Source organism: Carassius carassius, chromosome 37, assembly GCF_963082965.1.
Source record: "Carassius carassius chromosome 37, fCarCar2.1, whole genome shotgun sequence".
In the NCBI taxonomy this organism is placed as follows: domain Eukaryota; kingdom Metazoa; phylum Chordata; class Actinopteri; order Cypriniformes; family Cyprinidae; genus Carassius; species Carassius carassius.
The window spans coordinates 20,936,662-20,958,695 of NC_081791.1; the positions used below are offsets into that span (position 1 = coordinate 20,936,662).

The 22,034-nt window shown below is 35.8% G+C and overlaps 1 protein-coding gene and 1 long non-coding RNA gene across 2 annotated transcripts in view; both read right to left on the reverse strand.

Moving 5' to 3' along the window:
• Window positions 1–18,926, reverse strand: part of hbs1l (HBS1-like translational GTPase) — a 27,986-nt gene extending 9,060 nt beyond the window's left edge. The window contains exons 1-6 of the mRNA XM_059528137.1: window positions 18,746–18,926; window positions 18,151–18,216; window positions 17,635–17,775; window positions 15,890–16,099; window positions 3,237–3,345; window positions 1,072–1,298 (exon numbers count right to left, since the gene is read on the reverse strand). Of these exons, the coding sequence (XP_059384120.1) occupies window positions 1,072–1,298; window positions 3,237–3,345; window positions 15,890–16,099; window positions 17,635–17,775; window positions 18,151–18,216; window positions 18,746–18,788 (796 nt within the window). The 5' untranslated portion in view covers window positions 18,789–18,926. The remainder of the gene's footprint in view (window positions 1–1,071; window positions 1,299–3,236; window positions 3,346–15,889; window positions 16,100–17,634; window positions 17,776–18,150; window positions 18,217–18,745) is intronic.
• LOC132118348 (uncharacterized) lies at window positions 12,953–13,926 on the reverse strand. The gene is made up of 2 exons (XR_009425889.1): window positions 13,807–13,926; window positions 12,953–13,773 (listed from the first exon to the last, which is right to left on the reverse strand). It is a non-coding gene; the product is annotated as an uncharacterized LOC132118348 (long non-coding RNA).
• Window positions 18,927–22,034: the final 3,108 nt, after the last annotated feature.

Sequence of the window (22,034 nt, forward strand, 5' to 3'; positions counted from 1 at the left end):
TATTTTTTTTTAGTAACACAGACAGACCTAAGTGAAAACCTGGCTTTAGTTTGACTATTTATATATAAACTAAAAATGAGGCAATAATAATTTGCTCAAATCAAACATCAAAACCAAGAAATTACAAGATTGTATTGAACAACACTGTTAAAATATATAATGTAATATGCCTATATATATATATATAAGATGAACATAACTTAAGTTTATTATGTATTAAAACAAATACCTGCAGAGGGCACCAACAGCCTGGTGACGTTTCACTTTACAGCTTGATTAAACAATGTTTAAATCCATTAAATTTTAATATTTGGCCACGTACAGAAACATTTATTTTAAAATCGCGATGTACAATACAATGGCATATTTAGACATAGGTAGATGTATCTCCTGTGTTGCCAAAGGTTTCTAAATGATTTACGTTACAAATCTAGTGAAATAATGCACACGGTTTATCCAGATTACGTTAAGCAATTAAAATTCACAGCGTATACAGAGGAAGAGTTTAGACCCTTTCACACATACAGTATTCACTGGTAAATTACTGGTAAAGTTACCATTAATAGATCATGTGTGAACAGGACCTTTTCAGAAATCCCAGTAAATATGTTCTGGCAATCGTATCCTTCTTATTGAGATGACAAGATTACTCTGAGCTGTTTAGAAAGCTCCGCTGCTTTATAGTTAGCTTTTCTACGTAAACACGCGCTAGATGGATATATTTGACCATTTCGTCTCACAGCTTTTTGTCGCGCTTCTCCATTCACCATGGCTGTGACTCAATGAAAGCTGAACGTCTCATACCATTGGTAGGCGAACGCACGGACTCAAAAGTGATATCAATCAACAAGATTTTTTTTTATGTAGCATTAAACGCTGCACGCCGGAAATCCAGCACAGTGCCGGAGAACTTTAAGCCCTGAGAGGCATTAAGCATTCCAAATACTTTAGGGGATGAGTTTATGGTAATTGGTTTAATCAAAAGAATGAAACTAATTCAAATGCAACACCAAAATATTAAGTGGATGATAATGTGGCAGAATGAATAGTAAGAGAGCGAGAATATCATGCCTATGACCACCAGGTTGAGTAGCGGTTTTCCTCCTTGTCTCTTCTCCAGTTCAGCACGGATGTTGAGCTGCTGTTTGCTCTTTCCAGCTGGTCGAGTCGGGGTCGGGGCGGCAGAGTCTTCATTCACAGCCGATGGTTTGGATGGCGTCTCTGTGGTTGGTGCAGCAGTGACCTCTGGACTCGGCCCTCTGCGAACTGATGGGGCAACAACTCCGTTTTCTTCAGCACTATAAAGACACAAAAAATCAAATGCTAGCTCAGAATTTTTAACATGTCTTGTTTTTTATTCTTCTTGTCCTTACAGTCAATAAAAACCTAATTTAGCTAATTTGCCTTGAAAAAAACAATGCTGTGATAAACATACAATCCATTGTCATATTGTTTTACGGTCCTAGGCCTAATTTTTTTAATCCATTTTTCTTTTTTGGGGTGGGGGAGGGGGGGGGGGGGTCAGTATTGTTAGCATTTGCAAGAAGCTTTGCTCACTGAGGCTGCATTTATTTCATTAAAATATAGTAATATTCCAAAACATTATTACAATTAAAAAATATATATTTCAATAGATTTTAAAAATTAAGCCATTACTCCAGTCTTCACTGTTACATGGTACTTCAGAAATATATTATTCTTATAAATATTCTTATATGCTGATTTGGAGATTAAGTAACATTTTTATTGTTAATATTTTTGTGGACACCATGATATGTTTTCAGGACTCTTTGATGAATAGAAAGTAAAAAAAAAAAAAAATTATATATATTTCAAATTTATTTTAAGGTGTCCTTGTCACACGTTATTATACCTTACACAATTCTACATACAAGTACTGAGTAATATTGACTAACTACATGTACTTATTATATGGTTAGGGTTAGGATTAGGACTTGACTTGGGTTATTTTCATGTAATGGTGCATAATTAATTGCTATTATAATAGTAGTAAGTGAAACGTGTCACAAGGACACCTTAAAATAAAGTGTTACTATATCTTTTAACATGATAAATGTCTTTACTGTCACTTTTGATTAATTTAATGCCTAAAAAGTATTAATTTCTTTCAAACCAAAAAAAATATATCTTATTAACCCTATACTTTCTGAATGTTAATGTACTGAACTTTGTGTACTGAACAATCTACATTTAAAATTTTTAAACTCAAAATGCTGACATTTTTAGTAAAAACCTACAATTCTTTTTCTGAAATGGAAAGCTTATGTGGAAACTTTAGCACAAGTTATTGAACAGCCATTTAAACAAACTGTTCTGAACAAAATTAACCTATTAAATAAAAGTACACTGGTTGTTCCACCTGCAGATACCCCTACACCCTTTTTACTGTGCTCGACGGGTGTGGTCTGTGGCTGAAGGAGTGGGAGTGATAGGCTGTGGGTTTGTGTTTGTAAGTGTGTGAGATTAATCTACAGGCACCAGCCATCTCTGTGGTTTTCTGCTATCCCAGAATGCAATGCAGGTAGACAAACTTGGCCTGGTTCGGAGAATTCTGTGCTATATGCTATTCTGTGGATAGCAGATGACCAAGACGATGGTCTTTTTTTTTTTTGTACATTTCAAAAAAGCATGTTAACAAAGTAGCGTTTTTAGTCAAGTACTAAAATTAGTAAAACTGAAATAAAAATGGATCTTAATAAAAATACTTGCATAAAAATACAAAATACAGAAGTACATTAAATAACTAAAACTAAAATAACAGCCATTATTAAAGTAAAAGCTAATTCAAAATGTATTTAGTATTTTATTACTAAATATTATAATAGTATATAAATAATACTAACACTGCCCTGCCAATCATAAAATCTATTTCAAAACCCTGTTAATTGTAACTGTATACTGATCTAAAACTACAGCACATACTATGAAATATCTTGTAAGTGGCTTTGAGCATTTGACTAGTGTTCACTCTAGACTGACGAATCACTGAAAACGTGACCTATCTTGACTGATTAGGACACGGTGATACAGTGATACTTATTACAGGGACAGTCCCCGTGGAGTGAGCTGTGGTTAAATGCTTTGTTCAACAGTTGAAGACCGTAAAAGATCATAGTATATAGAGCACCCCTTATAAGGTTTGAACCTACAATGTTTGGGTTACAAGGCCAGATCTTTAAACCACTTCCACATCCACATTACCTCGATTGGCTTACCTTCGCACATCAAAGCCCATGGTCTGCTTCTTGCCTGACACAGTCATGCGGGCAACCTTTGGGACAACCTCTGCTTCAACACGACTCTCTGAAGCTTCCCGTGTTTTAGCTAGAATGTACAAAACAGCATGCATACATTTTTGTATTTTATATATATATATATATATATATATATATATATAGTATTGATTTTTTACAAAAAAAGATTAAAATATTAGTTCACACAAAAGTAAATTTACTCACCCTCAGGCCATCCAAGATAAGATTGTTTCTTCATCAGAACAGATTTGGAGAAATTTAGCATTAAATCACTTGTTCACCAATGAATCCTATGCAGTGAATGGGTGCCATCGGAATAAGAGTCCAAATAGTTAATAAAAACATCACAAGTAATCCACACGACTGCAGCTCATTAATTAACTTGTGAAGCAAAAATAAGTTTTCATTAAATTCAGAACGTTTTAACTTTTAGCTGAAACACTAGTTCTCTATAATATTGCTTTCTCCTATAATAAAAAAAAATTGTCTTGTCTGAATCAGGAGAGAAATATGCACAGATAAAACTTTTTCACTGGATAAAGTGAAAATTGGATTTTAATCAGAAGCTACGGTTTAAAGTTACTTGTTTCATATAAAGACGTAGCTTTCACTTAACAAGATGTTCATTGATGGAACAGAGTTGAGTGGATTGATGTTTTATCAGCTGTCGGGACTCTTGTTCTGACGGCACCCATTCACTACAGAGGATCAATTGGTGAGAAAATAATGTAATGTGATATTCTCCCAATCTGTTTCAATGAAGAAATACATCTCATCAAGAATCTATTCTACATCTATAAGGGAGAGTAAAGAATAATATTTGGGTCAACTATTCCTTTAAAGAAAAAGATCTCTGTTTCCCCAGAAACTTTTTCAGCACAAAGCAACTCTTTTGCACTAATCTACTTTCATAAAATGTATGACAGTGTACATTTTATGAAGGCAAGTTTCCTGTTTGGTACAGTATAATGAGTTACTCATTTTCAGATGAGCAGATGTGTGTGTCAGTGCAATAGACATGTGCTGAGCCTTGTTTTCTCACTATCTTACTGAAATTCATGAGTCAACTCCTCCACGCACCAAAACAGGCTCTCGGAGCCAGAGAGGGGGAAGGGATGAACAAAAACGAGGATGAGAGAGTATTTTTCTGTCCCTGTAAGGTAAATGGCTACAGCGAGTGCTCGGTGTCTCGTCATAGCAGTAGAGCCGTTTCAGTGGCAACGGCCACAGCCAGTCATCTCGTACTGAGCAGCGAACGCTCTGGCCAGGAAAGGGTTAACTCCGGCACGTCACTCGTACTCCCACACTGACTGTGCACTTCCAGCACATAGAGGGTTAATGTGCTAAAATAATGCAGCCTCTAACCCCCAAGAACTAAATGAGAATAGATGATGAGAAAATGAGTAGGTTAAGGGGATCTTATATTTATTGAAATAAAATAAAAATGGGAAAAAACACACTTTGAACTTCGGGAGAATTTAGCAAGATGTCTGACTCACCTTGGGGAAAAAAACATTGATCTTAATCATTTTTAAGGTATCATAACGTGGGAATTGACATGTATTTGCATTGTTATAGAAACTAACGTTAATAATTATATAAAAATAAACACCAAACAAGTCCCCAGATGTGTTTGAGTTGGAATAGCCACACCACAAGGACCCTTTACGCATACAGAGCTCAAGACGACAACAAAACACCTGTTGCAGGGACAGGAAGTGCTGGGGAATGTAGATATCAGTTCACCTGCTCTCTCGCACACACAAACTCAGCCACACCCACAAAATATCTCCCATCTGAACACACACACTCAGCAACACTTTACACACAAACCACACCCACACAACATATCTCTACACACACAGCCACCAGAACGCTCTGTGCTGCCAAATTCAACTCAATTCTGACAAAGAGATCACTACACACACATTTAAAAAAAAATAAAAAATAAAAAAAATAAAAAATCCGGTGGTCAATTAAAAAAAAAAAATCTGGATCAAGGAAAAGAGCAAGAGTGTTAACAGTAAACAATTATTAATTTAACAGCATTTATTATTAATACTTTCCATATGCCGAATTCATTGTTTAAATTCACTCTTGATTAACTTTTTTTTTTTTTTTTTTACAATTTTCTCCATAAACGTCATTTATTTATTTACCTCACCGAGTATCTACACTATTTTAGCACTATAAATATGCTTTGGAAATATTGTTAGCTTTAAACATCAGATATCGTGTCAATAAAGTATTGTTTTTTTACCGTGTTGGATGTTGTTCAAAAGAGAATTATCCGACTGTGATGACATTAAACACATGTAGAAAAATACTCTACAGGTAGTACAAAAAAAAAAAAAAAACCTGAGACACACACACACACCCTTCAGGATATGTAAATGTGCTCTTCCTAGAAAAACGGATCCAGGACTATTCAAACACCAGGGAGACATGATTGTACCTGATTATCTGGTATCTCATTTACTCGCTGTCAGACAGTGACTGCACATGCATCTCTCACTCTGTTCTTACTCCATCCTTCTAGATCTGTGAACTACCTGCTAGCCCTTGCACCTGTTTCCTAGACATATGAACCAAATCCAATTGAGTAGTGGGGGTAGAATCACAATAACAGAAATAGACAACTAAATTACATTTCAAATAATAATAAAAACAAAATAAATTAAACAAAATAGTTAAAATAAATAAAAATACCACTTGGATTTCATCAAAACACACCATCTAACTAAAGAAGTCTGGAAAGTCCAATGTGTTAGGCATGTTTTTTTAGTAGAGTCCAGTAGGGGGCGCTAGTGTAACAACTCCTGGAAAGAAACAGGACAAATAAACCCATGCAAAAACCCAAGGAGGAACGGTCGACTTTCCAAAACACTTACAGCCTACATTATCTTTTCTCCAGCTTATCTTTCATTACCTTCTTTTCCATATCAGTTATTTTTACTGGGTCGAGTGTAGCACGGCTGTCCCATAAGTATGGGGAATCCCCACACACTCACCTCACTACTGCCATTCAGACATCCTCAATTCACAAATGACATCTCACGCACTATTAAAGATTTTCTCACATACAGCCTTGCCCATGTGGTACACACCTGCTGAAAACAATACATGAACATGACAGATGCACTCGGATGCATCACAGACTGGTCTTATTTAATCTCTTTCATAAACAGGGAAAGGCAAAGGTTGACAAAGGCCTAAAAGTCTGCATGAATGGGACATTCTTCAACACCTCCATCTTTAAGACACTATTTAAAGCTACATTGTAAGAAAACTTTTTTAACAATGTAGCAACACTTTTGTAACCAACTTAGAACAACTGCATAAGAACCAGCAGCGACCTAGTCATGTCCTTTTTTACTGTCCTAAGAAAATGTGAGTGGCATATGCCTCATGAACAAAATGCACTACCATGAAGGTCCCGGTATACATCAAACAAAGTTAGTTTTCGTTCTTCGTTAGAACTTCGTTCGCTTTGGTTAACTATTTCTAACTGCCAAAAAAACTCAAAACGAACTTTGTTTCGGCCTGATTTTGTTCAAAATGACGTCATATCAGTTCGTTCTTCGATTTCGTTTTAAGTATATCGGGGCCTTGATGTTAGGGTAAAGCATTTGAGTGAATGGAGTGAAAGTCATTGTGAGTGAATTTTAGCACATTGCTATGTGATAGCACTGTAACAAAAAAAAAAATCCATAAGATTTACAGTTAAAAAAAAAAAAAATTGGCAGCTGTGGTTGCCAGAATTTGACTAAAAAAATATGGTAGCCATTTTGGGTTTTATGGATTTAACTTAGTGAAATTTGTTTGTACCTCTGTGATACACTTATAATAGGGATGTTCATTTCGGTTATTTTTCAGACGCTCGTTAACCGATTATTAACTGTTAACCGACAACATTTTCTAATTTAGAATAGATTTGGAAAGGATAAGTGTCTGTGACCTGTTAAAAATACTAACATTTGTTTCCCGGAAATGTATTTTACATGTGTAAAAAGCAGCAAACAACATAACATGAGGATTCATATGGACTTCATATTACATCACGCACCTGCAGCGCTTCTGCGAGCGGAGAAATACATAATAAAGCTAGGCTATATATGTATGTATATATATATATATATGTATGTATATATATATATATATATATATATATATATATATACACATATATAATGAATAAATAAGCCTATTTGATAAATATATTTTTACTTAATAAATTAAGCAAATGAACGAAAAACTGTGCAACAAGTAGCCTAGTAAGCAGTTTTGGTTCGTTTTTGTGCTGCGCAAAAGGAAACCAGATGGCAGAAAACGGCATCCTATTTTTCTTTTGGCTTATTTTAAGCATAAATATTTGTTTTTATTGTAAATGTGCACAAATAAAGGCAATGCAGCCTCTTCATTATCATAATAAAATATAGTCAGTCAAACATGAAAAAAAACAAAACATTGCACAGTTCTAATATGTAGTAAGATCTGTGCCGTTAAGTTTTATCACTGTACCGCCATGATGTTATGGAAAACTTTTTGTTTTACGCAGATGTTTGAACGTGAGTGAAGTACATAAATAATGTAGCATTCAAATACATGGCAAATACAAAAACATTGATTCTGTGTCGAGATCAGGGTTCATTTCGTTAACGAAGACGACAAAAAAAATTCGTTAACGAACATTTTTATGTGATGAAGACGAGACGTTGACGAGCTAAAAAATAATATCTGATGACAAAATTATGACGAAATTTATGCCGCGTTTTCGTTAACTAGACGTGACAGGACTATAATTTGATCTAGCGATCTGAAACAATGGCCTCAGCACACGAAGGGGTAGGAATGAGGTGACCAGACGTCCCGTTTTTCCCGGGAGTCACAATTCTGTCGATTAACTTAAAGTAAGTGAATGCGGGATAGAAGTGCTCTCTCTCGCGCGCGCTCCACTTCCTCAGTTTTCACATACAGCGCGCCAGGGGCAGACTGGAACCAAAAAGTGGCCCTGGACTTTCTAGCCCACAGCAGCCAGATCGTAGTTGCTTATTTGCACTTGTTTTTAAATCTTGTCAATTCAAGCGTTTTAAACAATTTGCGCGAATTCGGAGCTTGCGCGCACTCGTTCAAAGCACGCACTGAAAGCAGTATTTCAGACAATGCGCGTACACAGAATTAATTAATCTTTCGCGTATGGTAACTTCTGAATGAACACATACACACAAAATTATCAATAAAAAATTGACTCTGCAAGTATTCACGTAAACACAGTCGGTTATGTTTTAAGTGAACATATACAGTGGCCTGCTGCTCAAGAGAAATTCGCTGCACCGTATAATTCTCTCTCTCTCTCTCTCTCTCTCTCTCTCTGTAAATTAGACTATGTGAAAGGGGGCGTGTTTCAAGATATGCAATGGAGTAGACCAAACTAAACAGGGAGGGAGGGCAAAACACACATGCAAACAAAACACACTCCTTGTCGGCCGCAGCCGCGATCGACTGACTCATCCAATTGCGTAGAAAAGTGATGTAATATTAAGATTTCTGTCATTTCAAATATATATATATATATATATATATATATATATATATATATATATATATATATATATATATATATATATATATATATATTTGTGTACCGGGTGGGCCGGCCCACATTGGCCAGCGGCCCACCGGGAAAAGTCCTGGTGGTCCGCCCCTGCAGCGCGCAATAAGTTCGCAGCGCTCAAATACACACACACCAGCCCAAATGTTTATCGTGTAGAGTATTTCACATAAATACAGTAGGTTATGGATTAAGTGAACGTGAACAGGTGAGTGAAAACTGAACGTGTGTCAGTATTTCATGCATGCCTTCCGTCTTAAAGGGAAAGCATTCCAAATTAAATACCTATATGTCCTTAATGTTACCCAACAAAAGATGTTAAATAAATGTATACATGTTAAGTAAAAAAACCTACTGTATATAAAAAAATTTGTTTAATTTGTATCTCTATTGTATTTGTCTAATTGTGCTTCTTTAAATATATATTTAAGTAAAGAGAGAAGAATTAATGATTCTTTTAATTTGAAAACTACATATAAAATAGCTACCAAGATAAATTTAGCTAACTACAGTTTGGCTAAAACTATTGACTAAAAGTAATGACTAAAAGTTGACAAAAATGCAATGACTTTTTGTCGACTAAACTAGACTTAACCATGAAAGACTATTAAGCAATTTCGTCTCAAGACTAAGACTAAATCAAAAATGCCTGCCAAAATTAACACTGGTTGAGATACCAAACGTTGGTTTTGGCTTGTCGTTTGTATTGCTATAGCTTCTTATATTTTCAATTCTTGTTCTTTTCTAAATACTGTTACTTGAAAGGATTGTTGTGGAGTGAGGGGAACTAAAATAGCCTAGTTATGTTTACAGTGTTTATTATAATGTTTGTAAACATTTTTCGCATCCGCATTAGGCCTATTTCTGAATGAAATAAACGTGACTTCTGTTTTTTTGCAGCAAACCTTTTTAAATATTTTGATATTTAATATTTGAATTCCTGAAAATAAATAAATAAATGATTTTCTTTTTACCATTTAACTGATTCTATTAATCAATCAAAATTCTTAATGGTTGGTTAACGGTTAAACAGGTTAAAATGAACATCCCTAACTGATAACCATCAAAAGCAGGTGGTGATGAGAGTCACATGATGAACCAAAGCCCATCACAACCAGCTTTTAAAATTAACATATGGAAGGTGCATTCACACAAACACTAAACACCATCATGGTAACACACATGAAACTGTAATAATGAAATAAACATTAATTTTACAACATTAGATGTAACAACACACTGAAGAAACAGTTTTTTCAACGAAAAAAAAACATCAAATGTTAAATGTAATGCAGGTAATTCTGGGAATGTCAACTGCTCCCTGTAAATTCTAAATTTTTTCTCACTTCCAAAAACGGTATACTAATGTAAAATACATTAAATGTTCAATACAGTTTTTCACCGTTTATAGCAATTTACAGTTAACCAATTAAAAGGTTTTAACTGTAGCATTTTTACAGTCTTTTACCATTAAATTCATGATCATTTCAGATTCTGATTTTTATAGGGTGTTCAAAACAGTAATTAGGTGGTTTCTATTATTTTTCAGTAATTCAGTGTTGTTATTTTAAACTATTACAAATGATTTTCATCTATTTAAAAAAAAAAAGTTTAAAAATAAAAGATGTGCCAAAATGTAAAAAACTGCAAAAGCCAAAAGCTCACAAAATTAATACAAACTTAAAAATAAAAAAAACTAAACTAAAAGCTATTTAATAAATATTATGATATTAATAATAGTATTATAAATAATAGCAAGTTGCTAAACACTTAATTGGATTCTTGGGTCAGTTACAAGGGCTAGGCTGTTTCTGGGGCTTCCATAATTTGGGGTGCATTTCCCAAAAGCAACTGGATTCACAAGATCTGTTGTTACAGGAACAGTTCAACAGAACTGGCAGCCATAGTTGGCTAATGATGCTTTTGGGAAAAACACCCCCGAATGTGTATTCTATGTAGCCAAAAAGACATTGCTAAGTGGTTGCGAAGGTTTCAGAACCTAAGCTTAGAACCAGTTTTAGTTTTGCTAGTTTCTTACTTCATAGTAAAACCAACCATGTCTCAATGACATTCAGACCCTTCGATATGACTTAGGTTCCTACTACTTACTTTCTGAGATCGTATCACTCATTTTACCATCCGTCAGACGAAAATAAATAAATCTTCATAGCACAAAAAGTTCATTACAATTTGATTGCAAACTTTAATTTCTAGAAATTTGGGTTTGTTCAAATCTGCCAATCCAACAATGATGCTTAACTTGGCAAACCGCACTAATAAACCTAACCATTAATTTGCATTCTTACTTTTAGCTAAATTAAATAGGTATAGAGATTACTGTATCTGATGCCTCTGCAAGTCTTCAAAGTCTAATTTGGGTAAAATCATCTCTAGTTCTAGTGACAGGATTCAGGGGAGTGCAAAGTATGAGAAAACAAGAAACAGTCTGACAGAGAAAGAGAAAACTAGCTACAAATGATCTTTATTGATGCTCTCAAATAGGGTCAATAACCTCTCTCGTTCTCGCTTTCTGACCAATCTATGTAGTGCTGCACATCTCGCAGCACAGGCACAATGACATATCACCATTTCTGCAAAAGCCACAAAGTGCAAAAAAGGGAGAAAACGTCAAAGAGCAGTAACACGGCCAGCTGTAAACCAGTCACTCTTTCCTGTGTGGGTGGCAAATGAAGGCAGAGAAAACAGAGGGGGAAAAAGGGATAGATTACTTAAGGTGGTCAGATGGCAAAAAAGATAGAATTTGCAAAACGGAGTGAAAGACAGCAAGTGTGAAAGGTGAGATGCACCATGCTTTTCAAACACAGGCCTTCACCCACGCTTGTCTCGGCAAACAGAGTGTTAACAAGAGCATGTGACAAAGGAAGATTAAAAGTCTGTGTAGTCAAAGCATCTTAACAGTAAAACAGGATCTTTACATTGTCTGAGGAAAAGAGTGGACGCTTGCCCATGCAAAACTCTAGCACCAATGTCCTGCTAGAGTTTTCCAAATGTTTGCCAAGGATTTGCTAAGAATATTCAAAGAGGTTGTAGAGCTGTTGCTTAATGTTCCAAGTCAAAAGAGCTCACCAACAAGATATTCTGGGCTCTAGATATGGCACAGGTCTCTCCTTCCATTTAACTCTAGGGGATTTTCACCAGTTTAATTATCCGCCAGATGCAAAATCATAACGGTGATTTCTTAGAAATGTAAAAACACACCTTTCCTTAAACAGCAAAGATCTCATTCATGTGTGACCCAAACTATGCAGGAAAGGTTACACATCAAAGTGCATTATTTAAAGGTTTACACAAAAGAAAACGGTCATTTACTCACCCTCATGTCGTTCCAAACCTGTTTGATACAATATTTTGTTCATAAAATGAAAGTCAGTGTTTGGACCCCATTGACTATCATAGTATGGACAAAAAACTTTTGAAAAGTTCTTCAAAATGATTATTTTGTGTTCTGCAGAGGAATGGAAGTACATTATGGCAGAAGTACATACAAACAGCACCACTAGTAATTTTGTGTGTATTTAAATAAAAGCAAAATCTGTGAACATTTAAACCCAATAAGAACTGTCAGTAATTAAATGTTCAAAGCTTTTTGGCTCTTAATTGATTCCTCTAGTTTATTTAGGCTTAGCTAAGTCTAACTCACTAACAATCCCAATGAACACCCTTCTTTTTAAGTGATTATCAGGATTAAACTGGTTTTGGAGACCAGGTCAGTGTGCAATGAGGAAATAACGTCAATCTAAATGTGCACGGGTGTGTTTTGAGTGTGTTTTCAGACCATCTTCAGATCTGTGCATGTATCATTTCCAATGGTGGATGGTCTACCACAATGAAAGCAAAGCCTTTGTAAAAATCTCTTCCAATATGCTCTGGGCGTGTTAACACCTTTATGTGGCCACAAAGACTCTCTGTTTTATAAGTACATATGCGCACACACACAACACCACAAGTTAACACACCCTTTAAGGTGAGCAAAAAACAAGCTCAGCCTCAACACACAAAAGTTCCCCTCCACCCCCACATATTCACACACACCTCAACATCAATCTCAGAAATGAAACTGGAAAATCTTTATTTCAGATTATATACAAAACGTCAGGCCCATGGCCACAGCAGTCACTTATGTACATCAGTGCTTTAAAACAAATAAAAAAGGCAGCAAATAATCAAAACTGATTTGAAAATAAATATGAAAATGTGTATCGAACTTTTATTATAATAACTAAAATGCACTTTCACAGCACTGAGTGTCAAACACGTAATAGAAAAAACTCCAGGTGTCCCCAAACCCAAATGTCTTCCCTCTTTCTGTGTTTGTGGTAAACCAACACTGCACCTCATTTCAAAAGGCAGCAGAACAGATGTAGAGAGAATCTGTTGTTTTTTTCCCCTTTATTTTTGCACTGTATCTGCTCCTCTATTTTCTTTTTTGCTATGTAGAGCAACTCTAGAATGTAAGCATTATTTCTCAAAATTTCATAAAACTACATAATCAGGTACAAAAATACATATTTAGCTTAATGAACCATTTAAAAAAATTTGAAAATATGAAAATCCAAATGAAAAATTCAAAATATGAAAGACTTTAAAAGTAATACTCAATTACTATCTGAGGTTGTGATGTTTCAGAAAAAAACAAATAAGAGTCCTTTTTAACTTTCCAGTGTAATGGTTAGCTGTAAATAACTATACAAAATTCAAAAATACAAAAGTATATAGTATTATTGGGCAATTAAATAAAATAGCAGTCCTAGTGATTTAAATAATTTCAGGGTTCAAATGTCCAAACCATCTGAGTGCTGCTTTATGACTGACATCTGAAGGTTCATATTTTCCTAAAATTATAAATGCTAATCTATTCAGTTCAATCTATATACACTACAATTCACCAGTCAGTCTGACAACTTCTCGATATAGCCTTGCTCCATTAAATTATGGCCAAAAATGTGGCTGTGGCATGTAAAACATAAAATGAACCCGAGATGCAAATTACCCAGCCAGTTTTAAGAGAGATTCCAGTTTGTTAAATATATACAGAAAAAGGTGTTTCTCAAGTCAGTCTCGAGTAAAAGCTTTTCTCTGATTCGCTTTGACTATATCATCCGGAGAGAGCGTGTTAAAAGAAAACGGGGTGATGTGATGGAGAGGTGGACACTGCACTCGTTCTTTCACTTTCTCTATCTGTCTGCTGTACAAGAAAGCATTATAAGTCGCTTTATTGCACCAGCTCTTCTCGTTTCTCACACGCATACACATCGCTAATGCAAAAATAGATGGTTTAGCAAAGACACGTTTTTTCTGACTGGCGGAGATGCGGGTTAATCTCAATGGGGTTGGCGAACGACCATCTGGAGATGTTTGGGACATGAGTGCGCTAAGATCGACACTCTGATTTAAGCTAAGTGGGTGGGGCTTATTTACAGCTACTGCACATTTGTTCGATTCTTGATGCTTACATCCATTTTCTCTCTTAAGCGATGCAGTGCATGTTGGGAATTGCAGACCAAGGGACGCTTGGTGTTGGGACATGAGATTGGACAGGGATGGTGCCTCTGAAAAGCCAGGGGGAGCATTTCCAGCAGATGTTCGGATAGACTTTTGATTGTTTTGAGTACAAGTTGTATGAGAATTGTGTGTGTTTTGGAGTCCTGGTAAACTGTCATAGAGTTTGGGACTGTTGTCCTGATGCTCATGGATCAGCTCAGCCAATGAAAGGCTTCCAGAGCTCTTTGTTTTCCCAGGTACTCTCAACAGTCCACTGCTTTGCAGGACAGTGCTGAAACTTCCTAACGAGACAGGAAGAGGGGCGGATGGCTTAGAATCCTGTAGCGCTAGACTACTGAGAGAGCAGGTTAAAAGAGATGAGGATGTCACATCTAGACTACCTGGGACAGATGTGCCCAAAGAGAGACCAAACGAGAGTGTCGCATTAGAACCAACAGACAAAGCAGACATAGGTGGGACACTAGGACCCTGAGAGAGCACTGCAGAAAGTGGAGCAGCAGGACCAAGAAAAGAGCCAAACGGACTGGTAGCGAGAGGAACTGTATTATCCAATGAGAGACCAGTGGAGGGAATTAGAGGAGGAACATTTGTACACTTCTGTTCATGCTCTGCTATTAGTTGCGCCAGTGAACTTTGCCCTAACGTAGACCGCCCACCATCACTACCTAAATTCTGAGACAAAACCACTTTTAAATGGTCTTTTCCCAAACTTCCAAGACCAGTGGGAGGATTTAGAGCAGCAGGTGTGGACTTGTTAGGGTATGCCATGGCTAACAGATCACTGAGGTTATAGGATTGTTCGCTGCCTCGTTTGTATGAAAGTGCACTTGATACAGTCTTAGTGTGTGAGGGAGGAAATAAGGCTCCTTACCTTACGAGGGCCAATTGTAGTCAAAGAGTGCAACCGAGAGGTTAAGGAAGGTGATCGAATTTCATTGGTTAGCCGAGACCACAGAGAAAGCAAGAAAAAGGCAATACGTTATACACTAAAATTAAGGACATCAGCGATTAAAAAATAAATAAATTTTAGCAATTGAAGCAGAGAGAAAAATTTGTATCTTACATTTTTATATTTATAAGTTAAAGGTGTCCTTCTTTAACATTATAATTAATTTACATAATAATAATAATAAGTATTTGCATTAGTAGTATTTTATAAAATCTTTACTTTTTAAAATTATTTTAACGCATTATTATTATTATTTATTTACAGCCTCCAACACTGAAAAAAAAATCGGCTTCTCCCCAGCTTTTGAAAATTTTAAATTTAGCATTTCCTCCCTGAGTCCTCTTGCCAACTTGGCTTTTTTTCTATCTGTGGTCTTGTTGGAGTGGTTTTCATTTTCATTTTGGATTAAAATACATAATAGGGTACATTTTAAGTGGAAGGAGCACAGATGTATTCTGGGTAGCTAATGGCTATAAGGGTGTGTAGGGTTTTTTGGTGGTGTGTATTGGGTGGAAGGGCGTGTTTGTGTACCTTTCTGTGGTGCAGCTGTGGTGATAGGCTCGGGCTGTGGGTTGGTTCTGGCTGGAAGGGCGTGTGTATTGGTGTTCTCCTCAGTTAGAATAAAATCAAGGGCTCTTTGAGGGTCACAGTCATATTTCAGAGCTGCCTGAGTCAGTGTGGAGTCTGGAATTGAATCTCCCAGCACAGCTCTCATCTGATCCAAACAGGAATACAACCGACCTGTACAAACACAAACAAACAGGAAAATAAGGACAACGGATACAAAAGATTCCCAATACAATGTTAACATTCCTCAAAACTGAATCTGGATTTTGAACAGGCACAAAATATTAGATGAATGATAACATCAGTATAAAAACACTTGATTTTGTTCATACAAAGCCTGGTTAGTAGTAAGATAAGATGCTTTTCTTTAAAACTTTATATTCAAGGTTTCCACAAAACATAAGCGCCACAACTGTTTTCAACATTGATAATAATAAGAAATGTTTCTTGAGCAGCGAATCAGCATAACCATGATTTTTGAGGATCATGTGACATTGAAGACTGGAGTAATGTCTGCTGAAAATTAAGTTTTAAACATTAAATTGTAATGATATTTAACCATTTTACTTTTTACTGTACTTTTTAACAAATAAATGCATCCCTGGTCAGGATAAAATACTTCTTTGAAAATTATTAAAAAACTTTAAAAAGTTTTTTGGTTGTTTGAACAAATTAGTTGTTTAACCTGTCTTAAGGAAGCTGGTTAGGCTAATTTAGTCCACCAGACCCTGATCAGATGCATTTAGTAAAAGATACAAAAATGCAACAGCTCAATAGGGCAACTGACAGAAACTCACCATAAATATACTGGAAGTTAAATAACTATTTCATCTTTATTTCCAAAAATTATTTATTTTAATGAAACTATTTCATCTTTTTTTTAAAAGAGAGCAACAAACTTCTCTGGGTGTATGTCCAAGATGTGTGTGTGCACGTTCACTTGGATAGGTTAAATGCAGAACACAAATCGATGGGATGGATATTATACTTTGCTACAAATCACGTCACTTTTCACTTTGAATTATATATACTAACATGAACATTATACACAGCAGAAAATATGCATATAATTAGTCTGGACCGCTATAAAATTTAGGGATGCACCGGTTGACCAGCCATAAATCGGAACCGGACGGTTTTTGCTTAAAATACGCGATCGGCAATCGGACGGTTTTTGGTCTTTTTCGGCCGATTTTTCCGGAAGTGCGCCTGCACAAGCGGAGACAGTGAAGGGATGTTCAGCTCAACGTCTCGCGTGTTGGATGAGAAATGAAACGTACCAAACGTACTAAAATCACCTGCTGTAGCACACTGAAAAAAAGTGGTTTCATTCATCCAATTATATAATTTTAGGGTAATGATTCACATCTATATTTTTTTACTTGAGACAATAGTTATTTTTCATTGGCTCAATTAAAAATATATAGATGTGAATCATTACCTTAATAAAATAATTAATTGATTTTAACATTTTGGAATAATACTTATATAGCATACTTTTATTTAGTCTCACTGGTAAAGACCTTGTTTTATGATTTAGAAACATCTTATTGAATGTGTGTTGATTGTGTTGTTTGGATTGTAGAACTATGAAGTTGTTGCCTTTAATTTCACACATTAAAAATATTAATATATTAAAGCTAAAAGACTAACTAGCCAGCTAGTCGACTAAGTGGCCATCTTAACCAATAAAGTCAGTGTGTACCTACCTTGTTGTAGTGGGTCTAGTGTGTCTGCAATGGTGGGAGATGTTGGCATCTCCTCTTCCTCCTCCTCATATTCTGCCTCTTCCAGGGTCTCTACATGTCGAGCCTGCCTCGAGTCTTGACGCGAGTAGATAAACTGTGCAGCTATGAAAAACATAATTCCACAAACATCTCCATAACAGACAAAACTTAACACCCTAATTATACAGTTATTTGACGTGTTAATGAATATGGGATTTTTAATTTTATTCAACAACAAAAAAAATAATTTTCATAAATGGCATTGCAGTGGGTCATAGAATCCAGTAAAATTAAAAGGTTACTGGGTTCAAACCGAATCTTTATAAACTTATAATAGCAAATATCACCAAAATCATTTGCAAATTATAATTAAACAAATCTTCAAACTAAAAATATAAACTACATTAGAAACTTTTTGCAATTGCTTTATGGCAGATCTAAATGATGGACACCCTCATAATATGGAATTTATACATGTATTTAATACTAAACACAAACCAGTGGCAGGAGAGATGCAGTAGTCATCTTCCACTGACTGACCGTACATGTCATCATCCTCAAAGTCTATGAACAAGGAAGAAATGAAGACATTCTGTTATATTGCCAGTTAGTTAAAGCAATCCCGCTGCATCAACAAACAGAAAAGCATTGATGGGGCCTAAAAAGCTTTGCTTATTCAGCCACTCTAACTGTAGTAACACAAGAAACGTTATGAACAAAACTGACAGTCAAAAGGCACAAATACAGGGTTGAAAAATAGCAAATTAATCAAATCTTACGAGAAAAAGAAACCAGATGTTATTTTGTCTTATTTAAACTTCAAAGCTGATTAGCTCACCAAAAATAATAATAAAATACAAAAGCTAGATGTAATGTTGTCTATGTTTACTATAATTAGAAACTACTATCTGAGTTTAAAAGCACAGAACTCGTTATGATGTGAACAGTACAGCTGTTTCCATCTGAAACAGTGACACGACAGCAGTCTGTCATACTCTGCAGCACCGAACACTGGATAAATAAACCAGCTAACTAGCAAACATACAGGCCTCTTTACACAAAAACGGTTAAACATCATACTCCTCCAATATACCTTCGTCATAGTTATAACCTCGGACATTCCTGTGACGGGACATTTTTTGTTCGACGGCTTTCTTTCACGTAAACAAAGTGCGCGAGGCAAGAAATCAATTGTCAGTGTAAAGTTTTAGACATGCGTCTCACTCCACTGCTGCCATGTTGACGGCCATCACAAACAGGAGAGACGCGCATGCGCAGTGAGAAAATACGCAGACTTTGGAAAAGTATATTAAAATTTAGATTCGGAAAGCCTCTAAAATTCGAGATTCGAGATTAAACAAATACGTTTTTAATGAAAGTCGTAATTTTTTAACTGAAATGTAGACGGATATTATAGTTAACATGCTAAGTTTCGTACATTTTCATTTTAGCGGTGCATTAACACCGCTGAATTATAAACAAAATGTATTATTAAAAAAATAATTTTTCAAAAAAGAATAAAAAAATGAAAACACGACATTATATGATGAGATTATTTTACAGTTGCGTGATTGGGGAACCACTGCCAATGGGTTTTCCAAATATAGTTAGCCTAGCCTATCTATAATGGGTATATGTTTCATTTATTGTCATGTGTTTTATTGATCTTTTGACGTCCATACATCTGCCCAAGTGGAGAAAAAATCCCCTGTAAAGTTTATCTGTCCTTGGAACACAAGACTCATCGGCTACAAAACCTACTCCTGGAAACCACCTTCAGTCTTTCTCCTCCTCTCTGCTGTAGTTTTTTAGGATATTTATATTTCAGTACTTTACAATGACCCTAAAACTGGAGAGGAAAATCAACTTAGTTCCCTGTTCATATCTCATAAATTACCATTCATACTGGGCTGCATGGAAACATCAGGTGATAATCTAAACTAAAAATAGAGGACATATAAAAAAGAGGCTATAGGAGTTCTGGTTAAAGGTATTAATTTGATTACCATTCAATTTCTTACAAGTCAAGAATACTGAGGTGATGTATGAATGTGTTGTTCTGTACATCAGATATAGGCACAAATAAATAATGAGAAAGATTCAACACAGTCATTAATCTCATACTGTTCATGCTAAATAGGTTTCATTCACATCTGCATGACATTTGAAACTTTGAGTACATGTCTAAATTTAGCTTAAAAACACACTCAGCAGTGCAGATATTTCTTTCTTAGAGTGACCCAGTTATATCAAGTGTACATGGGCTGCGATGGGTGGGAGGGGTTCTTTCCATGTGCAAAAAAAGCAACCCAATCTCAACTCTTTCATGGAGTGATTTTATATGAATTTATATAATGTAATTTTTATATATAATAATTACATATATATAAGCAGATTGCATAAAATTTTATGAAAGAGATTGTATGAATGCATGCGAATTAGAAATCAGTTTTCCAAAACTTAAAACAGCTATGGATTGCATGAGAGTGTGTTGAAAAAAGAACCTCAATGCACGACATGGGTGGGAGGGGTTCTTTCCATGTGGAAAAAAATCAACCTGATCTAATGAGGAAACGAAACTTTTATGAGGTTGCAGTTTTGTATGAATTCATATGGATACATACAATTTTTTGTAAAAAAAAAAAGTAAGCATAAAGGTCCATTTGAAAAAAGATTCAATGCATGACATATGCATAGGCCTATCTACTTTGTGTTTTCTTGCTATTGTTGACAGGGTTAACTTAACTAAGGTAGCAACTAGTAGAAGTCAAAACAGGAGATAAACATTTGACTGACCCATGATTCACCTCCGGTGTGTGGTATGTGTGTACGGTGGGGGATGTTTCATTCACTGCATCTTTTTAAAAAGTGTTACCCACAGGTTGTGATGATGGCTGTGTATCATGATGGAGGGTGAGTGATTGGGGGGGGGGGGGGGGGTGGCAGAAATAACATTTATCATTTTAATTAGGCCTTAAACACAGGTCAGTCTCACACATAATTAAGTCTGTAGTCTGTATGTGGTGTCTGTTTCCAGACTAACTCGCAAATAGTTTGAGGTCACAAACATGCTGCAATGGAAAACTGTGCACTTTAACATCATCATGCAGATGCACTCACATTAAGTGATTCTCCTTGATGTTTGAAGAAGCCTCAGACATGTGTTTGAGTGGGGGGCAAAAGGGGGGGAGAGAGTGCAGTGAGATGAATCATCCAGTTAGTTACTGCATTTTACTCAGAAACCTAGGACCTTACAGATGAGCAATACTCTTAATGCTATATTGAATACATTACTGCAATAGTAGTGATATTATTAATAGTACCTAATTTTTTAAGATTATTATTAATATTATTAATACTCCAGTTGGGATTTATTGCACATTTTTCCAGAGTAGTTAAGTCTGATTGGTCAATCTTGGCACTCTGCAGTCAAATATTTAGACTTATAATGTGAACAACATGAATTAAAATATTGTAAAGGTAGTTTTAGATTCTACTCGGTTTGATATTAGGTTATTTGCGCAATGCAATTCATACATTTTTGTGTGGCTGTTATTGTATGAAACCACTGCAAATAGTGACGTTGTAGTTTTGATCTGTTGTGTAGTCTAATCATAAATCACCTACCTCATCATAAGGAAGTAAACTACTGAAATAAAATGGCGCCTGTGTAAGTGTTTTGTCTTTTAATGAAGCACCCCCGCAATAACCCCTCCTTGTTCTGCAATGGAATGGATGGATGAGCTCTCTGCAAGCGCGCAGACACTACGAGCTCTGCTGAGCACGTGAGCGTCACTGGTCAGAAACAATGGCTCGCGCTGACCGATATGATAAGTGACGGTCACAATATGCCAACCAAGTGAGCGCAATGAGCAGACAACCTATAAAACAAAACATATAGACCACAAACCTCAAGAGTTTGTGACAGAGTGAGTTTGCTGGTTACCCTCCTCGATGATTATGCAATTACGCAGACTATCAGCAACAGGTTGGACATGTCGGAGAACTTAAACAAGCTGCACTACTTTTCCATCCAGACAAATAACCTGACTGTGACTTTCAGAAACAAAATGTGCCATATGTATTGTGCAACGTGACGCAAAGTAAAATTATTAGCAACCCAGAGGTGGAACATTTCTGAAAAAGGAAAAGCGAAACTGTTGCAACCAGTTGAAAGCGAGAGAAGTGAAAAAAAAAAACAATTCAAATTAAATCAAGCTGTTTTCTAGGCAATTTGCTTTCCATAACTGAACACCTGCATATTTGGAATGATACTTTAAAAAGTACGGCAATCGAATGGCATAATCTGAAACATGTAGCCTAATTCGTTCATCTTTACTAAAATACTCTGTCATTAATAAAATACATCACTTAAATATTCT